General features: G+C 30.8%; 1 protein-coding gene across 3 annotated transcripts; it reads right to left on the bottom strand.

Moving 5' to 3' along the window:
• Window positions 1–273: 273 nt before the first annotated feature.
• LOC126774760 (uncharacterized) lies at window positions 274–20,252 on the bottom strand. 3 transcript variants are annotated; one of them, XM_050496296.1, is made up of 9 exons: window positions 20,093–20,252; window positions 10,922–11,077; window positions 10,198–10,349; window positions 8,762–8,962; window positions 7,050–7,166; window positions 6,055–6,346; window positions 4,688–4,727; window positions 4,190–4,250; window positions 274–3,279 (listed from the first exon to the last, which is right to left on the bottom strand). In XM_050496296.1, exons 2-8 carry the CDS (start codon window positions 11,067–11,069, stop codon window positions 4,223–4,225), a joined length of 978 nt encoding a protein of 325 aa, XP_050352253.1. In that variant the 5' UTR covers window positions 11,070–11,077; window positions 20,093–20,252; the 3' UTR covers window positions 274–3,279; window positions 4,190–4,222. The 3 variants fall into 3 exon arrangements, with proteins under 3 accessions (XP_050352253.1, XP_050352252.1, XP_050352254.1); XM_050496295.1 differs by lacking the exon at window positions 20,093–20,252 and adding an exon at window positions 19,940–19,962; XM_050496297.1 differs by lacking the exon at window positions 20,093–20,252 and adding an exon at window positions 18,760–18,835.
• Between the last annotated feature and the right edge of the window lie 157 nt (window positions 20,253–20,409).

Here is a 20,409-nt window from a genome sequence, read left to right as displayed (position 1 = left end):
CATTAACTTAAAATAAGAAATATTTTTACATTTATTAATTTTGGAATGTATGATTTATTGTTAGATTTTAAAAATAATAATTGTCAATATTTTTTTTACATTAACTTTATGACGTCCAACCAAGATCTTTTAGCACTGTGTATTTTTTTTTAATTTAAATTCGTTATTTCATTGTATATAACTATCTCCGGCCACGGCCGGACCGGAAGTGTAACTGTTATTGAGCGGAATGGCGTAAGAAAAGAAATGTTGAGATAAAATAAAACAATAATATTTATTCAGTAATATAAATATATTTGCAATGGTAAATTCATCAGATATAAACATTAGAAAAAACCTTATATATATTACGTATAAAAATAATGTTAATTATTATGATAATTCGAGAAAAAGCACAATTAGGAACAGTTTCGACAATTTCACCATCAGTCTTGTTATTCATTACACAGCCAAAACTTTGGAAACATTTTTGTTTTTTTTTTTTATAATATTAATTTTGCTTTTTCTTTCACACGTTTTATGTTATAAAATGTTTAAAAATTACTTATTATACTAGCAGTACATTATTTAAAAAAATAGAGTAGCTATAAAATGTCATGAATAATAATAATCTTTAATTTCACTTAACACATAGACTTCATTTCTTGTCTATATGTTATAAAATATGATATTACGTATTAATCAAAATAAGTTCATATTATAATTATCATTAGATGTAACAGTTCAACTTATATATTAATGCTTTAAGTGAAGATGTTTTTTCCTGCAGTGTTTCAGGAAGATTAAACGAGAATATTATAGAGAGAGATTAAAATAGTAGAATTCGTCTACTATTTTATAACGATTACGATACGTTCCCGATTCAATTCCGATCCAACTTTGAATCATTATTATGTTAACGTTTATCGTTATGTCAAAATCAAACGTAAGTGTTTATTTTTATGGCAATAGTCGATAATTAAATTAAAAAATATGAAAACGAAATAACGGCAACGATCACGCTTCGATTCGATTGCGATAAAGTAACAATATATTAGAAGAATTGTCCCCCTCTACTAATAAATACATTACAGATGCGTTATAGTTGTTACAAAAATAAGCTTATAAAAATTGGCATATTTTATGAAAAAAATAAATTTAAAATTTAATAAATACATAAATAGGAACTAGTTTTATAAATAGCTGCCAAATAACCATTGTAAAATCTTAAGTGTTAAAATTGTATAATTTGTAAATATATTTTTAGACATACAACTTAGAATATCTACCGCCTCGAGATGTCAAGTACAAGATAAAGTAAAGATCATAAATTAATTTAATTTTAAAAAGTATTTCGTCAAGTGCCCCCTTGGCATTGCATCTATTGCATCATTACAGTATTACCTAATTAGTGTCAAAAAAGAGCCAATATATAGAACTGTTGTTAAAAAAAATGTAAAAAAAATCGTGCTTTATGGTACTCAAAGCTGATCCCATGAGCACAACAAACCTGAAAGATATGTGAAGTCCATTATGTAGAAAGAAGTGAAGTGAAGATAAATAAATAACTTTGACATTGAATTGTCATGACATCGTTGTTCGAGATCTAAATAATCTGTGGAATTCGTAAAAAAATGGCGGTTTTTTTTTTCGACGAAATTGTCATCGGAAATATGAAAGTAAAAGTATAGTGGATAGAAAAATAATTTAAGTGAAATAATGATACATTATAAAAAAGTATATATTAATCAAGAATTGATGATAGTGCGTAATATAGCAGAGCTGTTAAGAAATCGCCTGGAATATAAAGTATATATACCTTAGGTTTGTTTATGTTTACGTCTTCTGCCATTGCAATACAGAGTAATAATCGTATTATTAAAAAATAATTTTATGCGGAAGCAAATTAGTAAAAAATATGTATTCAATTAATTAACTAATTAGACCATTAACTTTAAGCTAAATAAGTCGAATTTTATATGTATTCAATTTTAATTGTCATCAATGAGTAATATCGATTGTGATAATTGGAAATATCAACTGAAAATAATCGTTTTTTAAAATGAGCCCATTATTGAAAAGCGAAAAACGTATATCGTATCATGCGCTTAGAATAAAAAATAAACAAGAATTTAGCCATACAAAATTAATTCTGATATCTTTTGCAAGTTTTTTATTATATAGTTCATTTTCTCACGGAACACTTGAAATGATTAACAATAATCTTCACAAAATACAAACTTCACGGACATAAGCGATGTGGATACAATTGGATTTCGTCGACTGTGACGTCATCGTCGCATTAGAGAAATGAGATTCACATATTATAAATAATTTTGTGAATATTGCACGTTCATATAAATTTACAACGAAATGCCGTTTTTTAATCGATGAAATCTTACGTCACTAAAAAAAGAGGAATAAAAAAACTTATATTACTTATATCTATAATAAATATAGGAAATATGCTCAGTCGATCTATTTTAACAGACAAAATGTTTTTTTAAATAATAATTGAATTCGGACATGAATAAGCTTCGACAAAATTTAATATAAACAAATTTTCTGTCATGATATGTCATACAAAATAAGCGTAAAACGAAACCAAGGATAGAATACGACGTAGAGCTTTCGATGGTAAGTCTGTGCATTACAATAAAGGGTAGGACATTTTGCAAGTCCGTCTGGGTATGTACCACCCACTCATCAGATATTCCACCGCTACACAGTAATATTTAGTATTGTTGGGTTCCGGTTTGAAGGGTGAGCGAGCCAGTGTAACTACAGATATCATAACATTATAGTTACCAAGGTTGGTGGCGCATTGGCGATGTAATGTTTAGTTAATATTTCTTACATTGCCCTTGTCTATGGCTGGTGGTCGCCCGCCTACCAATAATATTTAAAAAAAAAATCTAAAACGGTTGAATTTTTAGTCTTAGTCTTTCTGTCGTTAGTAACTTGACAAAATATGATGTAACTAGACAACCGGTCTACTTGCATATATCAATACGTCAGACGGACATCCCTTTGCCAAAGAACGTCGTATTCGATATGTCGCACATGTGTAACCGCAACATTAGACGCTCTGGTCGCTTACGCCTCTCCTTCGGGAGTTGTTAATAATAAATTCAAAACATACATGCGATAAACAGAATTTAAAAAATATCTATAAAAAAATATATTTAAAAACTGAATTGTATAAAAAAAACCTTATATGACATATTCTTATTAAATTAAAAAAAAAAAATCGACGAGTACCCGAATATTTGTTCTTACTTTTGGAATTCACTGTTGTATCTGTAAACATATAACATCTTATTAATTAATTTCAACATAAGGAGTATGCATACATACAATTTTTATATTAATAATATTAGGTACAACATTAATGCAGTTGATGGAATCAAATCAACATTACAAGTTGTTTTACTTTCTATACTAACATCATAAATCCGAAAGTAATCTGTCTGTAAGGCTTTCGCGGTTGAATTACTGAAACGATTTTGATAAAAGTTGGTACGAAGCAATCTTAATCCCCCAAGTAGGACATGGACTTTATTATACTTAACGCCTGTCTACCCCCCCCCCCCCCCCCCACCAACAAGACGAGAACTAGGAACTTTATATGTCTGTTTAATAATTATTGTGATGATGTTGCATTAATGACTAAATTTCGGTCACAGCAGCAAATCTTAACTAACCAATTAGGCAGAAAAAACAAATAACTTTTTATATTTAGTAATTTGTACTATTGGCTGGACCTAGATATCGAACCTGGTACATTAGGATTTTTTTTTTTTTTTTTTTATAGAATAGGAAGGCGGACGAGCATATGGGCCACCTGATGGTAAGTGGTCACCAACGCTCTTAGACATTGGCATTGTAAGAAATGTCAACCATCGCTTACATATCCAATGCGCCACCAACCTTGGGAACTAAGATTTTATGTCCCTTGTGCCTGTAATTACACTGGCTCACTCACCCTTCAAACCGGAACACAACAATATCAAGTATTGCTGTTTTACGGTAGAATATCTGATGAGTGGGTGGTACCTACCCAGACGAGCTTGCACAAAGCTCTACCACCAGTCTGGATCTGCATATAGCAGATATATAGTTATATCATTACACTATCGAGGCAAATAGATATATACTGTTTTTAATATATAGTTTACTAGACTAGGAGAATATTTTATAATATCCTTACCATTGTTTGCAGTTAACGATGCAATGATTCTTTTCAATATCCCGCTTCAGCATCTGTAGGACTATAGATTTATGTTTTAATAAAAGATTATCATCAAATCCTGTATCTATATTATAGTTTTGACTGAAACTCGCCTGACAGTCGGTGCCCAATATTTTATTAAAAATGCAATTTTAACTACTTATTGAATAAATCCATAAATTTTCCAAAAGTTGCTATTTTAATCATGGATACTTTATTTGTGTAAGCAATCAATAAGAAATTTTTCTCTTAAAAAATAATTGTGAAAAATCTTATATAATATATTTAAAATTAGAATGTAATGAAATTACCAATGCTGTCAATTGAGAACTAATTTGTAATAATTTGAATTTATTATAATATAATATTATGTACTTTAATAATTAAAATGTTATGTAGTATTTTTATTTCATTTATTTTGTATTCTGGGTAAAATATTAAATTAAACTTTTTAATAAAATTTAATTGGATTTATACCTTTCATTAATCGAAGAATCATTAGCTGCTCTTCCATTCGCTGAAAACAAAAATACTTCTATCAATATCATAGTTTTGGACTATAGACTAGACTCTGCATATATTCTCTTCTATTTATAAAACTTTATAAGATATAATAAAAAAGAGTTATATTTTTAATAATTTAATTATAATTCCCTATGAAAGTTCTTGCAGTTCTTGTCAATTCAAGATCAGATTCATTGCATAAACATTCAATAAAACAATAATACCTCAAGGTGTCTAATTTTATAACATTAAATGAATATGTTATCCATATTTCAATCCCTTTTTTTTATAATATAGGAAGGTGGACGAGCATATGGGCCACTTGATGGTAAGTGTTCACCAACGCCCATAGACATTGGCATTGTAAGAAATGTAAACCAACGCTTACATCACCAATGCGCCACCAACCTTGGGAACTAAAATGTTATGTCCCTTGTGCCTGTAATTAAACTGGCTCACTCCCCCTTCAAACCGGAACACAAAATAAATAACAAGTACTGCTGTTTTGCGGTAGAATATCTGATGAGTGGGTGGTACCTGCCCAGACGAGATTGCACAAAGCTCTACCACCAGTAAAGAAGTATTCCATACTGAATACCACAGATTATTTAGAACTCGACCAATGAGTCATATCGATTCAAGGTCAAAGTTATTTATTTACCTACACTCCTGGCATTGGAATCGGCTGTAGAGGTTCTCATAAGAAAATGAAAGATCGGAACTTATGATTGTATATTAAGAAATAAGTTTAAATTAATTTGATACGTGAAGGGATAATATAAGTGAAAAGTTTTCAACCCGATTAAGCGCTGTAATAATAATAATATCTTTAATTATTAAGGCAACAAGGCCCATACTTTTGGTACAATGACAGTTCTGTAAAAGTAACATACCAAATTTAACCAGTTCATACCGGATAATTTATGTTTTTTATTTTAAAAAAAAAAGTGACATTGCGTCACATGATTCACTTGTGTGTGTTCACATACTATTAAATAATATGTAAACGTGCAGATGAGTGATTATCTTAATACCAAATGATACGAGCTTATATAACAACAACAGCCTTAATATCCCACTGCTGGGCAAAGGCCTCCTCTCCCTTTTGAGGAGAAGGTTTGGAGCTTATTTATTTCGTGCTTGACGGTGAAGGAAAACATCGTGAGGAAACCTGCATGTGTCTGATTTCATTGGAAATTCTGCCACATGTGTATTCTACCAACCCGCATTGGAGCAGCGTGCTGGAATAAGCTCCAAACGAGACTATACTACCTACTAGACTAGACTATACCTTATTTTATTGTCTATTTAAGCTATATGGCTACAATTAAAAAACTTACATATTTTATGTTGATTTTTTATAATCTGTTCCACCTGGTTGCTAATTTCGGCTTTTATAAAGTCAATGGAATATTTCTTCGAGTCCAATTTGTATATATGATCACTGTTCGGTAGCTCTGTATCATCTGTATTGTCTGTAGCAGCCCAAGTCTCATCATAGGTATTACCCTCGGCTGAGGAATTACTCCTGTTACCGTTGCCATCCGCGTTTTTATTTGTTTGTATAGTATCCTGGTCCGACTCGGTGTTGTAATCAGATTTGTCGCTTCTTGGATTTGTGATGTTGGTTAACTGAAAGTTAAACAATAAAATAATTTAATAACGGCATTGAAATTTTCTCGTTAATTTGTGTTTATAATTCATCTCGTGCTCGACGATGAGGGATGACATCGTGAGGAAACCCGCATATGGCGGATGAAAGTCTGCAACGAGTATCCACCAATCTGCATCGGAGCAGCATGGTGGAGTAAGCTTCAAACCTTCTCTAAAAGGAGAGAAGGCTTTATCCCAGCAGTGGGGCATTTACAGGTTATTACTTTTTACACTTTTTTAGATTTACTTTGTGGTAAGGCCTTGTGCATGCCAGTCTGGGTAGGTACTACCCATACCTCAAATATTCTACCACCAAACAGCCATATTTAGCATTGTCTGTTCCGGTTACAAGGGTGAGTGAGGCAGTGGAACTATATTATGATGAGTGGCATAAGGGATATGAGACCTTAGTTCTCAAGGCTTGTATTCCATTGTCAATGTAAGGAATGATTAATATTTCTTACAACGCCCATTTCTATGGACGGTGGTGACCACTTACCTATTTCATAAAAAAATGCTTAAATGCATGGAAGGTTTTTTAATTTAGCATTTAATTATTGTGCTGCTATTGTTAATAAAAACCCTAGAGTTAGATAATACTGCAAACAAATTGTGTACATGTATCTTTTGGGTGTGTAAATAAATTATTATTATTAATTTAATAAATACTAAGATAGGTCACCGTGTATCCCGACGAGTCGTCGGAGTCTGCGTCGATGTCGACCATCATCTTCTCTATGAGTCGCTCCATGCTGCTGTCGGCGTCCGCTTCCCGTCCTCGCTTGTTTCTCTTCACCACCTTTAAACATCACAACACATTTGGACATCATGAGTACCAATTCATGCATCAATTTTTGTAGACATACATACATATTTATATTCAACTGAACATTCAACGCATTATAACGCAAAATTACGTCACTATTAATTTATTCAATTATAAGTTATTTTTATTTTATAAAATTATTAATATAAATTAGTGTGCTCTTTATTTAATAAATTTGTAAATGATTCAACTTATTTGATCGGACGCCTTACAAAAGGTTTGTCGTATAACCGGCTCTATAAGTATAGAAAGAAAAAAATACTAGATTTTCTAGAACAGTCTGTAAATGTCTCACTGCTGGGCTAAAGGCCTCCTCTCCCCTTTTGAGGAGAAGGTTTGGAGCTTATTCTACCACGCTGCTCCAATGCGGGTTGGTGGAATACACATGTGGCAGAATTTCAGTGAAATTAGACACATGCAAGTTTCCTCACGATGTTTTCCTTCAACGTAAAGCACGAGATGAATTTATTCACAAATTAAGCACATGAAAATTCAGTGGTGCTTTCAGCACGGGTTTGAACCCTCCCGGGTTAAGATTCACGCGTTCTTACCCCTGGTCCATCTCGGTTCTTGTGACGGCTTGTGACAGTAGGTTTATATATTTATCAATTCTATTATTTGTATTTATATTTTACTAGCGACCCGACCTGCTTCTCACGGGTCAAATAAAGATTTACATAAAACTTTTATATCGTAATATTATACATATAACTATTGGATCACGCACGCCAGTAAAGCTCCCAATCGGCATGTTTTTTTCTGTCATCCTCAACATTTATCGTCATATTTCAGCCAATTTATACAAAACATTAATGAATTATACACCTTCACCTTTCTTATGAATCACACTCTGTTCAGTGGTGACAACCGTATGAAAATATATTTGGTAATTTTTGAGTTTATATACAGTATATATAAACTCAAAAACAACCAAATATATAGAGTTCATATATTACGTACAGACAGACGGAACGGCGGGGCACTATAGTAATAATAATAATATCCTGGGACATTTTTCACACACGGCCATGCGATCCCAAATTAAGCTTGTACAAAGCTTGTGCTATGGAAACCAGACAACTGATATACCACATATACTACTTTTCTTTTATAAATACATACTTATATAGATAATTACATCCAGACTCAGGACAAACAGACATGTTCATGCACACAAATATCTGTCCTGGGTGGGAATCGAATCCACAACCTTCGGCCTGAAAGGCAAGCATCCACCAACCACGCCAACCGATTCGTCAATTAAATATTTTTTCTTTCAAATGCATAAATAATTACGTTGTTGTAATTTTTAACATTCTTCTTTTATTTAAATTAGTTTATTTTATATTTATACACATTGGTTGTGTTTACTCGAGCTTATATTATCAATATAATTTACAATATTATTCTACCAATATGAAGAAAAAAAAAATATAATTACTACGACAAACAGACATGTTCATGCACACAAATGTCTGTCCTGGGTGGGAATCGAACCCACAACCTTCGGCGTGAAAGGCAAGTATCTACCAATGTTTTATAATATATAGTGAATGATATAAACTTACCAGAACCTCATCTCCATTACTGAGTTGCGTGTTATTGTTACCATAGTGCTGCCTCCTGAAGCACATCGTGAACTCGAAAAGGGACTGAAAACTGCTGAACCAAGACTCCCGCGTCGTGGGCTCGGTACGTGCGCGCATCATGCGGTTGCCTTGGTACTTGAGAGTGCGGAGGTAGCGACGCTTACTTTGAATATATATTACCTGTGAAATAAATTTACAAGTAGAAGACTATGGAAAAAATCTTTGGAAATAATATTAGCGATACATCGCCTTGACGTACCACTCGGATTATTTTCATTTATTGTTCTTCTTTTTTTTCTAACTTAATTTTTAACGTAATAATTGTTTATATTTTAAAATTCATATGTATACGTTAGACTTCCGATTTTATCGTGATAGATCATCCAATGTCTCGCAATAGTCAATAAAACATGAATACAATGGTAATATCTGAATTAAAGTCAATAAATATTATAAATAGTACAATAAATATATTTAAATCGCTTCTACTTAATTTTCCTACAACAAAAAAAAATAGGTTATTTGTATTTATACTTATCATGTAATTTTTCCGAAATTGTTATCCGATTGTCACTTGTTTATTTAAACAAAACACTTCATTAACATCGACAATTTATCATGTGATATAAACAAATTAGCTAATATGTATGGAATAATAATTATTAATAATGCTAATGAATGTATTGCTATCAGTGGCTATTTATTTCTACTTATTATTAAGCGCTTATCTATTGATCTGCCTGTATTCTTAGAACTAATGACCGGACGGACTCACGTTTTTTAACGATAAAAATGATAGATGTTTCTTGAATGTACACTACATCTTATTTGAATCGTAAAAACGCGTGGGATATTTAACAAAAAATGCTTAACGTGATATTACGTCGTAAATTTAAGGTGTACTTATTTTAAAATTATAGTTTATCATAATTATACGTATGTAAAAAATATATTTTAATAAACATGATAAACCAGTACCCTACAATTTATAATCCGTATTATATAGATTCGTTTGTTCGCAAAGCTCATCAATTTTAAATACAAATATTTTTAAAATAGCGATAGATTTATATGTAGATTTGGGGACGGTATTAACTTTAAGCATCATTGTAATAACTCAGTACATACAATGTATGTGATCTATAAGGCAAAATTTAATGTCTGGTAAAAAGTCTTTTAATAAACAATTTTTTATCATAATTAGGAATACGATAAAAACAAAATATGATTTTGCTTTTATCGTATTAAATTTAAATATACATAAAATACATACAATAAAATACATACAATAAAATATAACTTAATGTAAATATAGCTATCATGTTGTTATATTATCACTAAAAATATTCGAGGTCTTGGCCTGAACATCCTATATTTAGAAGATTAATACCAAATATGGTGATACTGATACTTACGACATCAGCTGATCTGAGTGGCGGCTTCCCGAAGGCTAGATTCACGAGAGATATGGACTCTCTAGTGACACGCAGAACAATGAGGAGTGCCAGGAAGAATACCCACGGAAGAGGACGAATCAGCTCCGGCTGTGGCCTTTCCTCTTGATCCACTATAATGTAATGTGTTAAGCAGACATGACAAGTATAAATATAGATTTATAATATCTCTATCAACGCGAATGTTACCATCGAAAGAATTTACTGGTGGTAGGGCTTTGTGCAAGCTCGTCTGGGTAGGTACCACCCACTCATCAGATAGTCTACCGCAAAACAGCAGTACTTGTTATTGTTGTGTTCCGGTTTGAAGGGTGAGTGAGCCAGTGTAATTACAGGCAAAAGGGACATAACATCTTAGTTCCCAAGGTTGGTGGCGCATTGGTGATGGCCAATGTCTATGGGCGTTGGTGACCACTTAGCATCAGGTGGCCCATATGCTCGTCCGCCTTCCTATTTTATATAAAAAAAAAAAGAAAAAACTAAAAATATTAGTTTTAAAAGACAGAATAAATAATTTTCGGATAAATAATTAGACATCTAGATTTTAAGACTGGAATTTATGGAATGTGTTTATTATAAGTAGTAAGATTTGTATTTGTAAGGTTTGGCATAATATCCGAACTAGTTCATTTAAGAGCGTATAAAATTCAATTTATGATTTTGGAATAATTGCAAGTGAACGAACACGGTGGTGGTACAGCCCATCTTGCGCTTTTCTCCACGATCCAGAGCGCTCGGTCCATGTAGCGGAGCACGGTCTGCCCGAGCCGATAGCTCGCTGCACTTTCCGCTGCATTCTGTAGTACTTCCTTGACGAACGATACTAATTCCATCACTGAAACTGATTAACCAAATATCATATAAATACAAGATTTCGCGTAAACTGAGCCAAAATGGCGCAAAATATTTATAAATATAATAAATAGTTATAAATCTTGGAGCATCATTGAGGTTTTTGATTATTATTATTTTTAAATTTTATTCGTATAAATAAGAGTATGTATTTTATACAAAAACATGTAATTGCCATTGTTCTCTTATAATTTACCGTACCTATTATAAACGAACTGAAACTTAAGATTGTGATGCTGCCTGGTAACAAATACTGCGTGTATTTATTATATACACTCTTTTTAAATCGGGTAAATTATAAGGACAGGAGGAAAAAATACAAATTCAATTCAATTTATCTTCTTGGCATAAATTTAATATATATAAATTAACACCACACTTGTGTGCAGAATTTATAGACTATAATTTACTTCGAAATCGTAAATAAAAAAAGGACCAATAAAAATTTCGACATCTGATAATAACAAATATCCCTCGTGTCGTGTCATCAGTTATTATCATATTAAATTACTCGTAAAATCATCTAGCTTCTTAAAATTAAGCTTACGTGAATTATTTCCAAACAGGATTATCTTAATTTTGTAGGTACAAATTAGCTCGTTACGAAATTACATATTATGTTTCTTAAGGTTATATTTGTAAATACGTACTTGTATTTAATGACGCTGTTTTCAAAGAATAAATACTAACGTAAAAACAATGAAGTGGGACTTTTTCAAATATTGAATGAAACTTTTTGAATTAAAGAAAATCCATTTTTAAATTGTTTTAAGAAAATGATTTGAGGATAATTTTATTGTGGAACATTTTCATCCGAGTCGACCAGATTTCCTCGCGATGTTGTTGTTCCGCCAAACGCGGGATGAAATATAGACACAAATTAACCACGTGAAAATTCAGCGGGGCTTGCCGTGAACATGAAAGGAAAAACGATCAAATGATGGGATATGGTCACCCTGGCTACTTATAAATCCTACTAGCACTTATAAATATATAAAACTACCCGTTTCCTACTCGCACAGGCAGAGTAAGGGTCCGTTCACACAGACCGGCTCGGAGAGGAGAGCAGATTTTTATCACGTTGGAAACAGTGTTTTGAGTGATTGTAGTAAAGTTTATTTTTGCATTTGCACCTTTTTTGTCATTAAAAATGCCTGAACGCGCTTCGTGTGAAGTAATAAAAGGAGCCGACCGGCTCCGCTTGCGTGCTCTTTCTCGCTCGCACCCGCTTTCAGATCTCTTCCAGCCGGTCGATGTGAAATAGTTGGCGGCTCCGCTCCGGCCAATTCCAAGCGTATACGACCCGGTCTGTGTGAAAAGAAAAAAGCAGGCCGATGCTCTCCGAGCCGGTCTGTGTGAACGGACCCTAAGGGTCTACAGTCTTTTGAGTCAGGATCCTTCACCGGCGTAAGCTGAACTGATACTAAAGTTTCATCACAATCGGATGATTAGTTTAGGACGAATACAGGACAAACATACAAACAATAAGTTTATAAATTGGATACATTCATTTGGTTTTAAACATTTTAAATCAACCAAAAAGACAAATAAAAAGGGGAAAATTAAACACTTATTTTTAAATGATACATGAACATCCGCTATGAATACGTTATGTAAAATAATTATACATTATTTACGTTTTTATATATTTTTTACATTAACAATTAAAATAGAAACTGGTAACGATAGCGAAGGCGTTATGACAAGAACTACATTTGAATGCATTTTATAATAATGATTATTATTTATTAACGTATTTCATTTATTTTAAATGTTACTTTTATTAGTGTTCATTCTCTTTTAATTTGAATTTTACTGTAAATAAATTGGCAAAGTCCATAATGTATGAACTGTGGTCGGATTTAAATTGCGATAAGGTTTTATTATTTCGACCACAATTTAAAATTACCAAATGAATGGACTTAAAACGAATTCGTCAATCGAGAGCGAAAGATTTATTTTTAGTTATCATTTTATATGTGAATGTGAAAATAATGGAAATTTTAGTCAAGTAGTCTAATAAGTTGAATCTACAAATAAAGAAGTGAATTACTATAGCATTTTTTTTAATAATTATGTTTGCAATCGAGTTTTATTGCCAGAAATAATAACTCGCTCAACTTTTAACAAATAAATATTAATTCTGCCTATAACGATCGACAATAGTTAGATAAAGTACATTATTATGAAGAAAATGAATCTTATATTTTATATATAAATTACATAAATAACAACAGTAATAATAACAGCAGTACTTGTTATTGTTGTGTTCCGGTTTGAAGGATGAGTACAGTACAGTACAGTAACAGCCTGTGACTGTCCCACTGCTGGGCTAAGGCCTCATTTCACCACGCTGTTCCAATGCGGGTTAGTGGAAGTATATTAGTTAGTGGGTTGGTGCAAATATATTAGTGGAGTTAAGAATACTTAACTTTTGTATGATATTTTCCTCCTATTTTTCTATCTAGTATACTTCTAAAAGAATTTTTTTAAAGTTAAAAACCAATGTGATTACATACAGAAGAAACAAACAACTTATAGATAACTGATTCCCGTGGTTTGTAGCGCATTGAAGGTTTAAGAAGTTATTTATCACAGTGTCTATGGTCCAACCTGCATTGGAGGCGCATGGTGGAGTAAGCTCCAAAGCTTCTCAAAAAGAGAAGGTTACCTTTTCATTGTCTACGAGATGATGACATACCATCACAGACCTATTAGCTTGTCTGCCTTCTTTAAATACATTTAAAAAATAGACAGGTCAATAAATCCGACGTAATAACCGTTATCAGAAAATTGGGTTAAAAAAAAACCCGTCGTCGCGCTGTGATGGATTATGACAGATAGATTTCGTGAAGTAATTTTATATGATACGCACGACCAAGCCAAAACTGAAACAATTGATATTTTGTATGTGTAAAAGAATTTTTTTATCTGTGCGTTTGTTTTGTAGTTATTCTAGTGCGGTTTATATAGAATTTACACGTTGCATGATAAATCAAGAACTAAAATAAAAAAAGTTTTTGCGTATGAAGTATTTATTCCTTTTTTGCTAATTCTATTGAACTCAAAATACGTGTAAAATGAATTCAAAATTGGAAGAGACCTTCGTTTTATAATAATGACTCACTAAGTATATAACGATATTCCCTTTTAGGAAAGCGATGCAAGTTGCAATCATTCAATACTCAACTACAATACTGTTTGGGATTAATAAATTGAAGTGAATTATTGCTAATGACAAAAAAGTACATGGACATAACAACAGTCTTAAATTAAATAAAATCTGCGATAAAAAAATAAAATACTTCAAAGCAAACTATTTACAATGAATTATTATTTTCGATATATTTTTTTTTTTATAAAGTAGGATGACGGACGAGCATATGGGCCACCTGATGGTAAGTGGTCACCAAACGTGGTGACGTGGAAACTACAAGTTGGTCTAATGTGTTTTTTTTCTTTTGTGACTAAAAATGAATGGATAATAAAAAGGCTAAATGGCACAGGAATTGGAGCAGCATGGTGGAATAACCTTTTTTTATGTTATATGTAAATTATATGCAGTGGACGTGCAAATGGGTCACCTTAAGTCAAGTGGTCTCCACCGCCCTTAGACATTGGCATTATAAGAAATGTCAACCATCGCTTACATAGCCAATGCGCCACCAACCTTGGGAACTAAGATTTTATGTACCTTGTGCCTGTAATTACACTGGCTCCCTCACCCTTCAAACCGGAACACAACAATAATAAGTACTGCTGTTTTGCGGTAGAATATCTGATGAGTGGGTGGTACCTACCCAGACGAGCTTGCACAAAGCTCTACCGCCAGTAATAATGATATCATATTAATAATGATATCAATCTAATTTTATTATTCTTAAGTAGAAGAATATATATATTTTTTAAACTTAATTTTTTTGAGACTTGTCCATTTGGACATGTTAGCTCCATCATATCTGACCCTATACAATACACGGATCATTCATTAAAGTATAAAATCAGTCTCTAACGAGAAGATACCAAATCATATATGGCTACCGTAGAAGTAGAATAATAATAATTATACTTTTGGTTTACTTCAAAATACTACTTATTAAATTCATGTTTAACTTCCTATGTCGATTCCGATATATGTCCTAGATAAGAGTTAATTTGTCATTTTGTAAGATCGATAATGGAAAATGTATTTTATTGGTTTTATATTGTTCATAAACAAAAACAGTTGAACTGGGAAGGCGGACTCGCTATTGGGAAATCTAATGGTAAGTGGTCACCACTGCCCATAGATATTGATGATATATTAACCGTACATCGCCAATGCACCACCAATCTAAGGAACTAAGATGTTATGTCCGTTGTGCCTGTAGTTACACTCGCTCACTCACCCTTCAAACCGGAACCTAACAATATTACTGTAATCATTCTGCATCCTACAAAATTAAAATTGACAAAATATATGTCTGCAATGTTTCTGTAATTACTTGTAAGTCAACGAAAACCGGTAAAATTTATAATTACCGACGATTTTCTGCGGAATTGCAAGCAGTTCGAAATACAGAAAACAAAAAAGCAAACTAAATAAAAAAACACTTCAACTGGACGATTGGTCGAAGGATGATTTAGATAGAATAAAATTATAATATTTTTACACTATGTAAAAAAGTATTATACTAAATAGTTTAAGCTGTGCGTTAATTAATGCATATAATGCTTCGAAATCACTGACAACTGACAACGACTCCGCTTCATGATGAATAGGAACCTCAGTCCTCTCGAAGCATTCCTTGATTAATAACGTAAATGAAACCAAAATAATTAATATTAATATTACGAGCTCTTATATTTAATTTAGAAGTTAGATATAACAATCTATATATCACAAGAACATGAAATTACCACGTGACACACCAATAGTCTAAATTTAAAGCGGATATACTAAAATCTTCTCCGAAACGCACTGCTTCTTCTGTCATAAGTTTTATGTTTATTGGTTGAATAGTTTTTCAGTTAAGCTGCACAGTAAAAAAACGTCTCCTCATTTATTAGTATAGACTGATACATATTTGTTTACTTGATTTATCAAAAAAAAAAAAAACCATGACGCATTCCACTATTACCGCTGTTATAAAATACTTAAGAAATATTGATAAAGGTAACTATGCGAAATATCACAATTTACGTATTTATAATCAATAAATTTTCAAGGCGAAATAATACTGATGATAAAACGAGTCACCTTTCCAATATATTATATATAATATATGACGACAGTAAAAGGCCTAAATTGTATATCATTCCTGTAATACCGTGTTAATGAAAACATTCTACTTACACAAACGCATCTTTGTCTATTATTTTTCCGTTCAGACAAATATTAGAAATTCAACGCCGAGTAACCACATGCAACAGTTATTATATTTTTATAAGTATATAATATGTATATTATATAATATTTAATTTGAAGTAATATTATAATTTGTAGGTAGTCTAAATTTAAAATGGCGACTAGGTTAGGCCGTTGTGTTAGCCATTTTGAATTTAAGAGGAAATTAATTATTTTATATTTAGAATCATGTTGAAATTAATTTTAAAGTACTTTAAACGGGTACATTAAACGTAACTGCTTCGTTTGTTATACAATAACTTTAATACTTATCGTTAGATGTTAAAAATTTAAGAATATGTAAAATTTTATTTTTGGTACAAAATTAAACTAAAAATCAGTATATATTTATGTCACCAAATCAAATGTTCATCGAATATGCTATGCTATGAATTTCGTAACAAAATATCAAACAAAAGATTCCTCTTTATAAATTTTATAGAATTTAAATTGAATTCATAAATAAGATAAACGAAACTTAAAAGTGAAACAAATATAAGTAGATAATTAATTTACGTGTATAAATAAAAAGTATCATTGAACTTGATAATGCAATGAATATTATCAGTTTTTAAATATGCAAATTTTATTGAAATGTACTAAAGGCTAAGATAGTTTGGTAACCAAATATGCGTAAACTTATTTTTTTTTTATTTGATATTTTAAAATAATTATTTAAATTAATTTCAAATTTAAGCAAACGGAATCGTTATAGTTATATTTGTTTTATATCTAAGGCGGAATATAAGCACACTTTTTATCTTTTGTGGTAGATTTAAATATTAATATTTCAAAACTATCACGTACAGAGTTAAATAGTCGAAAACTCAATGACATTTTAACAAAAGAACTTATACAAATCTTATTTTAATCTTTTTTCAACATTAACTAATAAATTTCATATAACACACTTTTTAATAGACCCTCGTTTTAGTTCGAGATTAAGCAAATATATAATTGATATACTGCTTATTAATAATTGATAATTAATTTAATTTATTTAAAGGAATTGTCTTAATGAGTTTAAGGTCCACACCACTATCGGCAAGTAAAGCCGGGCGAGTATATAGATAATTATTATAAACAGTGTCGAAGCAAAGGGCATAGGTCAGTGCAATCACAGGCAGATATCGAGACGCCCAAGACAAATATGCAACAACCAATTATTATTTAATAAATATTATATACTTACCTTGTTTGTTCGTTTGTTTGTTTAACAATTGTATAACGATTCCGTATAGTATTCTATTCGTCATAGTTATATATATATAGGTATGTCATAATTATATAACACAGTAATTAAATTATAATTACTAGTAGAAACACTGAAGCTATAATATTATCAAACATATGCAGATTTTCTCACAATAGTAGTCATTTGCCCTCTCGAAAATATAAAAAAAAAAAAACAAAAAAAAACAATGTTTTCCTTCACCACCAAGCACACATTAAGGTCATGTTAATGAATCTAAATGTCAATCTAATCTTGGCTGGGTATTAAATATTAAATTATATGAAGCACCATATTGCATCTATTTACATAATTACCATTTAAGAATATAATCTAAAATAGTTTTAGATTAGTTCAAGGCAAGTAAACAAGGCGGGGACGGCTAGTACAGAACATTGTTCCCGACTGTACTGGCCGTCGTCGCGTTTGGACTCTACTACCACTTACCATCCGGTGGAGGAGAGTCATTTGCCATCCCGGGGCATATAAAAAAAAAAAAAGTTTTTACTCCACTGCTATAATCTTTATCAAATGCCTATATTTTATATGAGCCCAATAAGACTTAGTATATTTGATTATGTCATGCCTGTATATTTAGAATGCATAGATAATAAATAAATTTATGCCAAGCAAAGTAAGGTTTACACATCTAGTATAATTAAGTACAGTATAAATACATCTTTAATTATGAGTGATAGAATTGCTGTATGAAATATAATACAATTTATATATTATACAAAAATACCATCCAATTGTAAGCTATATATAAACTGTTTAGCAAATTAATAAACAATGTTGTGTCTCCTTCTTTTGAATATTATATCAATAAAAAAAGAAAGAGAGCAATCAATGTTTAACTAAACAGCTACTAAGCACCATTCATAAGTAAGACCATTAGTTAAAATTAAGCCATAGTTAAATGGTTGGAAATACAATATCTCATTATAAAAATAAGATCAACCAACATGTAAGTCACTCAGTCAGAATGCATTCAACATCACCATTCACATTCTTAAATTGGATTATCGTTTTCTACTGAAAAGCTTTGGCGCACCTTGGGAGAGGCCTATGTTCAGCAGTGGACAATGATTGGCTGTTGATTGATTGATTGATTGATTGATTTCTACTGAAACGGATAATTTTTTTTCTTTATTTGTTGTTGTTTAGTTTTGCAAGCCTTTAAAAAGTCACCTGCAATAATGCAATATTGTATCAATGTTGTCAACACTGTCTTAAAAGTGATTACAGAAATGTGTGTTTAAAACAAAACTTATCAATTTTAGAACCACATCTTAAAGCATTGGTTTTGTTAATGTTTAATTATTTTATTAACCAAATTACTTTATAAGACAAAATTAATAAAGTAGACAACATTAACTCAAATAGTTCACATATTAAATTAATTCTAATAAAATATTATCACTATTCAACATTTTGAGATTCAAATACCTACAAAATATTATAGTCCATTTGAAAATACTTGCCGCTTTTCTTACTTTATTTATTCATATATAATAACACATTCAGAAGACTACATAGATAGAAGCACTCTGTAGTTGAATTTATAAATTAATGAAGGCATTATAAAACTAAAAAAAAAAGTTTAATTTTGTTTTATATTTTGAATATATTATCAGAAAGAATAGTATCTAATGGATCTTTATCCATTTCATTTGAGACTTCATTTTATTTTAAGCAAATCAAAAAACCAATAAGTTTGCATAAAATATTATTCATAAAGTAATATTAACTCAAGCAAGGCATATTTGAACAAGTTTCAAGTATTTACTTAAATACAAATAACTACAATATGCTCTTTTTTAAAACTATATATATAATAAGTTTATGGTTTATGGAACTATTAGAATTATATTATTAGCGTTATTAATAAGCATAATTTTTTTTGAATTTTTTTTCTGAATTTTTTTTTGTAAAATTCAGGAAGAATTTGTTAGTTTTACTTTTATTTATGAATTGTGATTTATTATTTTATATTTATAAGCAAAATGTTTTTCTGTGATCAATTAAAAAACATTATATTTAAAATAAGGGTTTATGATTTGAATTAAAAAAATTTGTACTTATATTCATTTTTTGGAAAGTTATGTGGAGTTTTGTCATTATAACCATTATCATCGAAATATACCTGATATTTCATCGATATGATGATGATCACATCATCTTCATAATTAGTAGTTTATTTTATAGTTCACAAATTTAAAAAAAATATTTACCTTCCATTGTATTTGAAAAATAATATAATATGCGTATATGATTTCAAAGAACCACAAAATTAATAAACTCGTCCATTTTCTTTTCAATTTAAGTATGAGAAATTGAAACGAGCGAAAGCAATGTGATAAATTCTTGATATGTAAATCACTTACTTCATACGCCGGCAACTATCCCCCGTGTTTCACAAGCAAACTAGTTTCTGGACCGATATTATAAAATATTTCAAAATTACGTATAAATGTGTAAGTTAATAAATAGTTAACGACTTACTAAAGTCGCATAGAAAGATAAGCAGCGATAATAAACAAATTAACTTTGACAATTTGACAATTGATTAACAAATGATTTTGACATTAGAACCATGTCCAAGTCTAAAAATTCTTATGACAGATACAAAATATATTAGGCACAATCTAAACTCTACTAACTAGAGTATACTGTCTATGTGCTTATCAATTTAGGATTTTGA

Source organism: Nymphalis io, chromosome 17, assembly GCF_905147045.1.
Source record: "Nymphalis io chromosome 17, ilAglIoxx1.1, whole genome shotgun sequence".
Classification (NCBI taxonomy): domain Eukaryota; kingdom Metazoa; phylum Arthropoda; class Insecta; order Lepidoptera; family Nymphalidae; genus Nymphalis; species Nymphalis io.
Note: the sequence above shows the minus strand (reverse complement) of the source record. Positions and strands in the feature narration are given on the sequence as shown.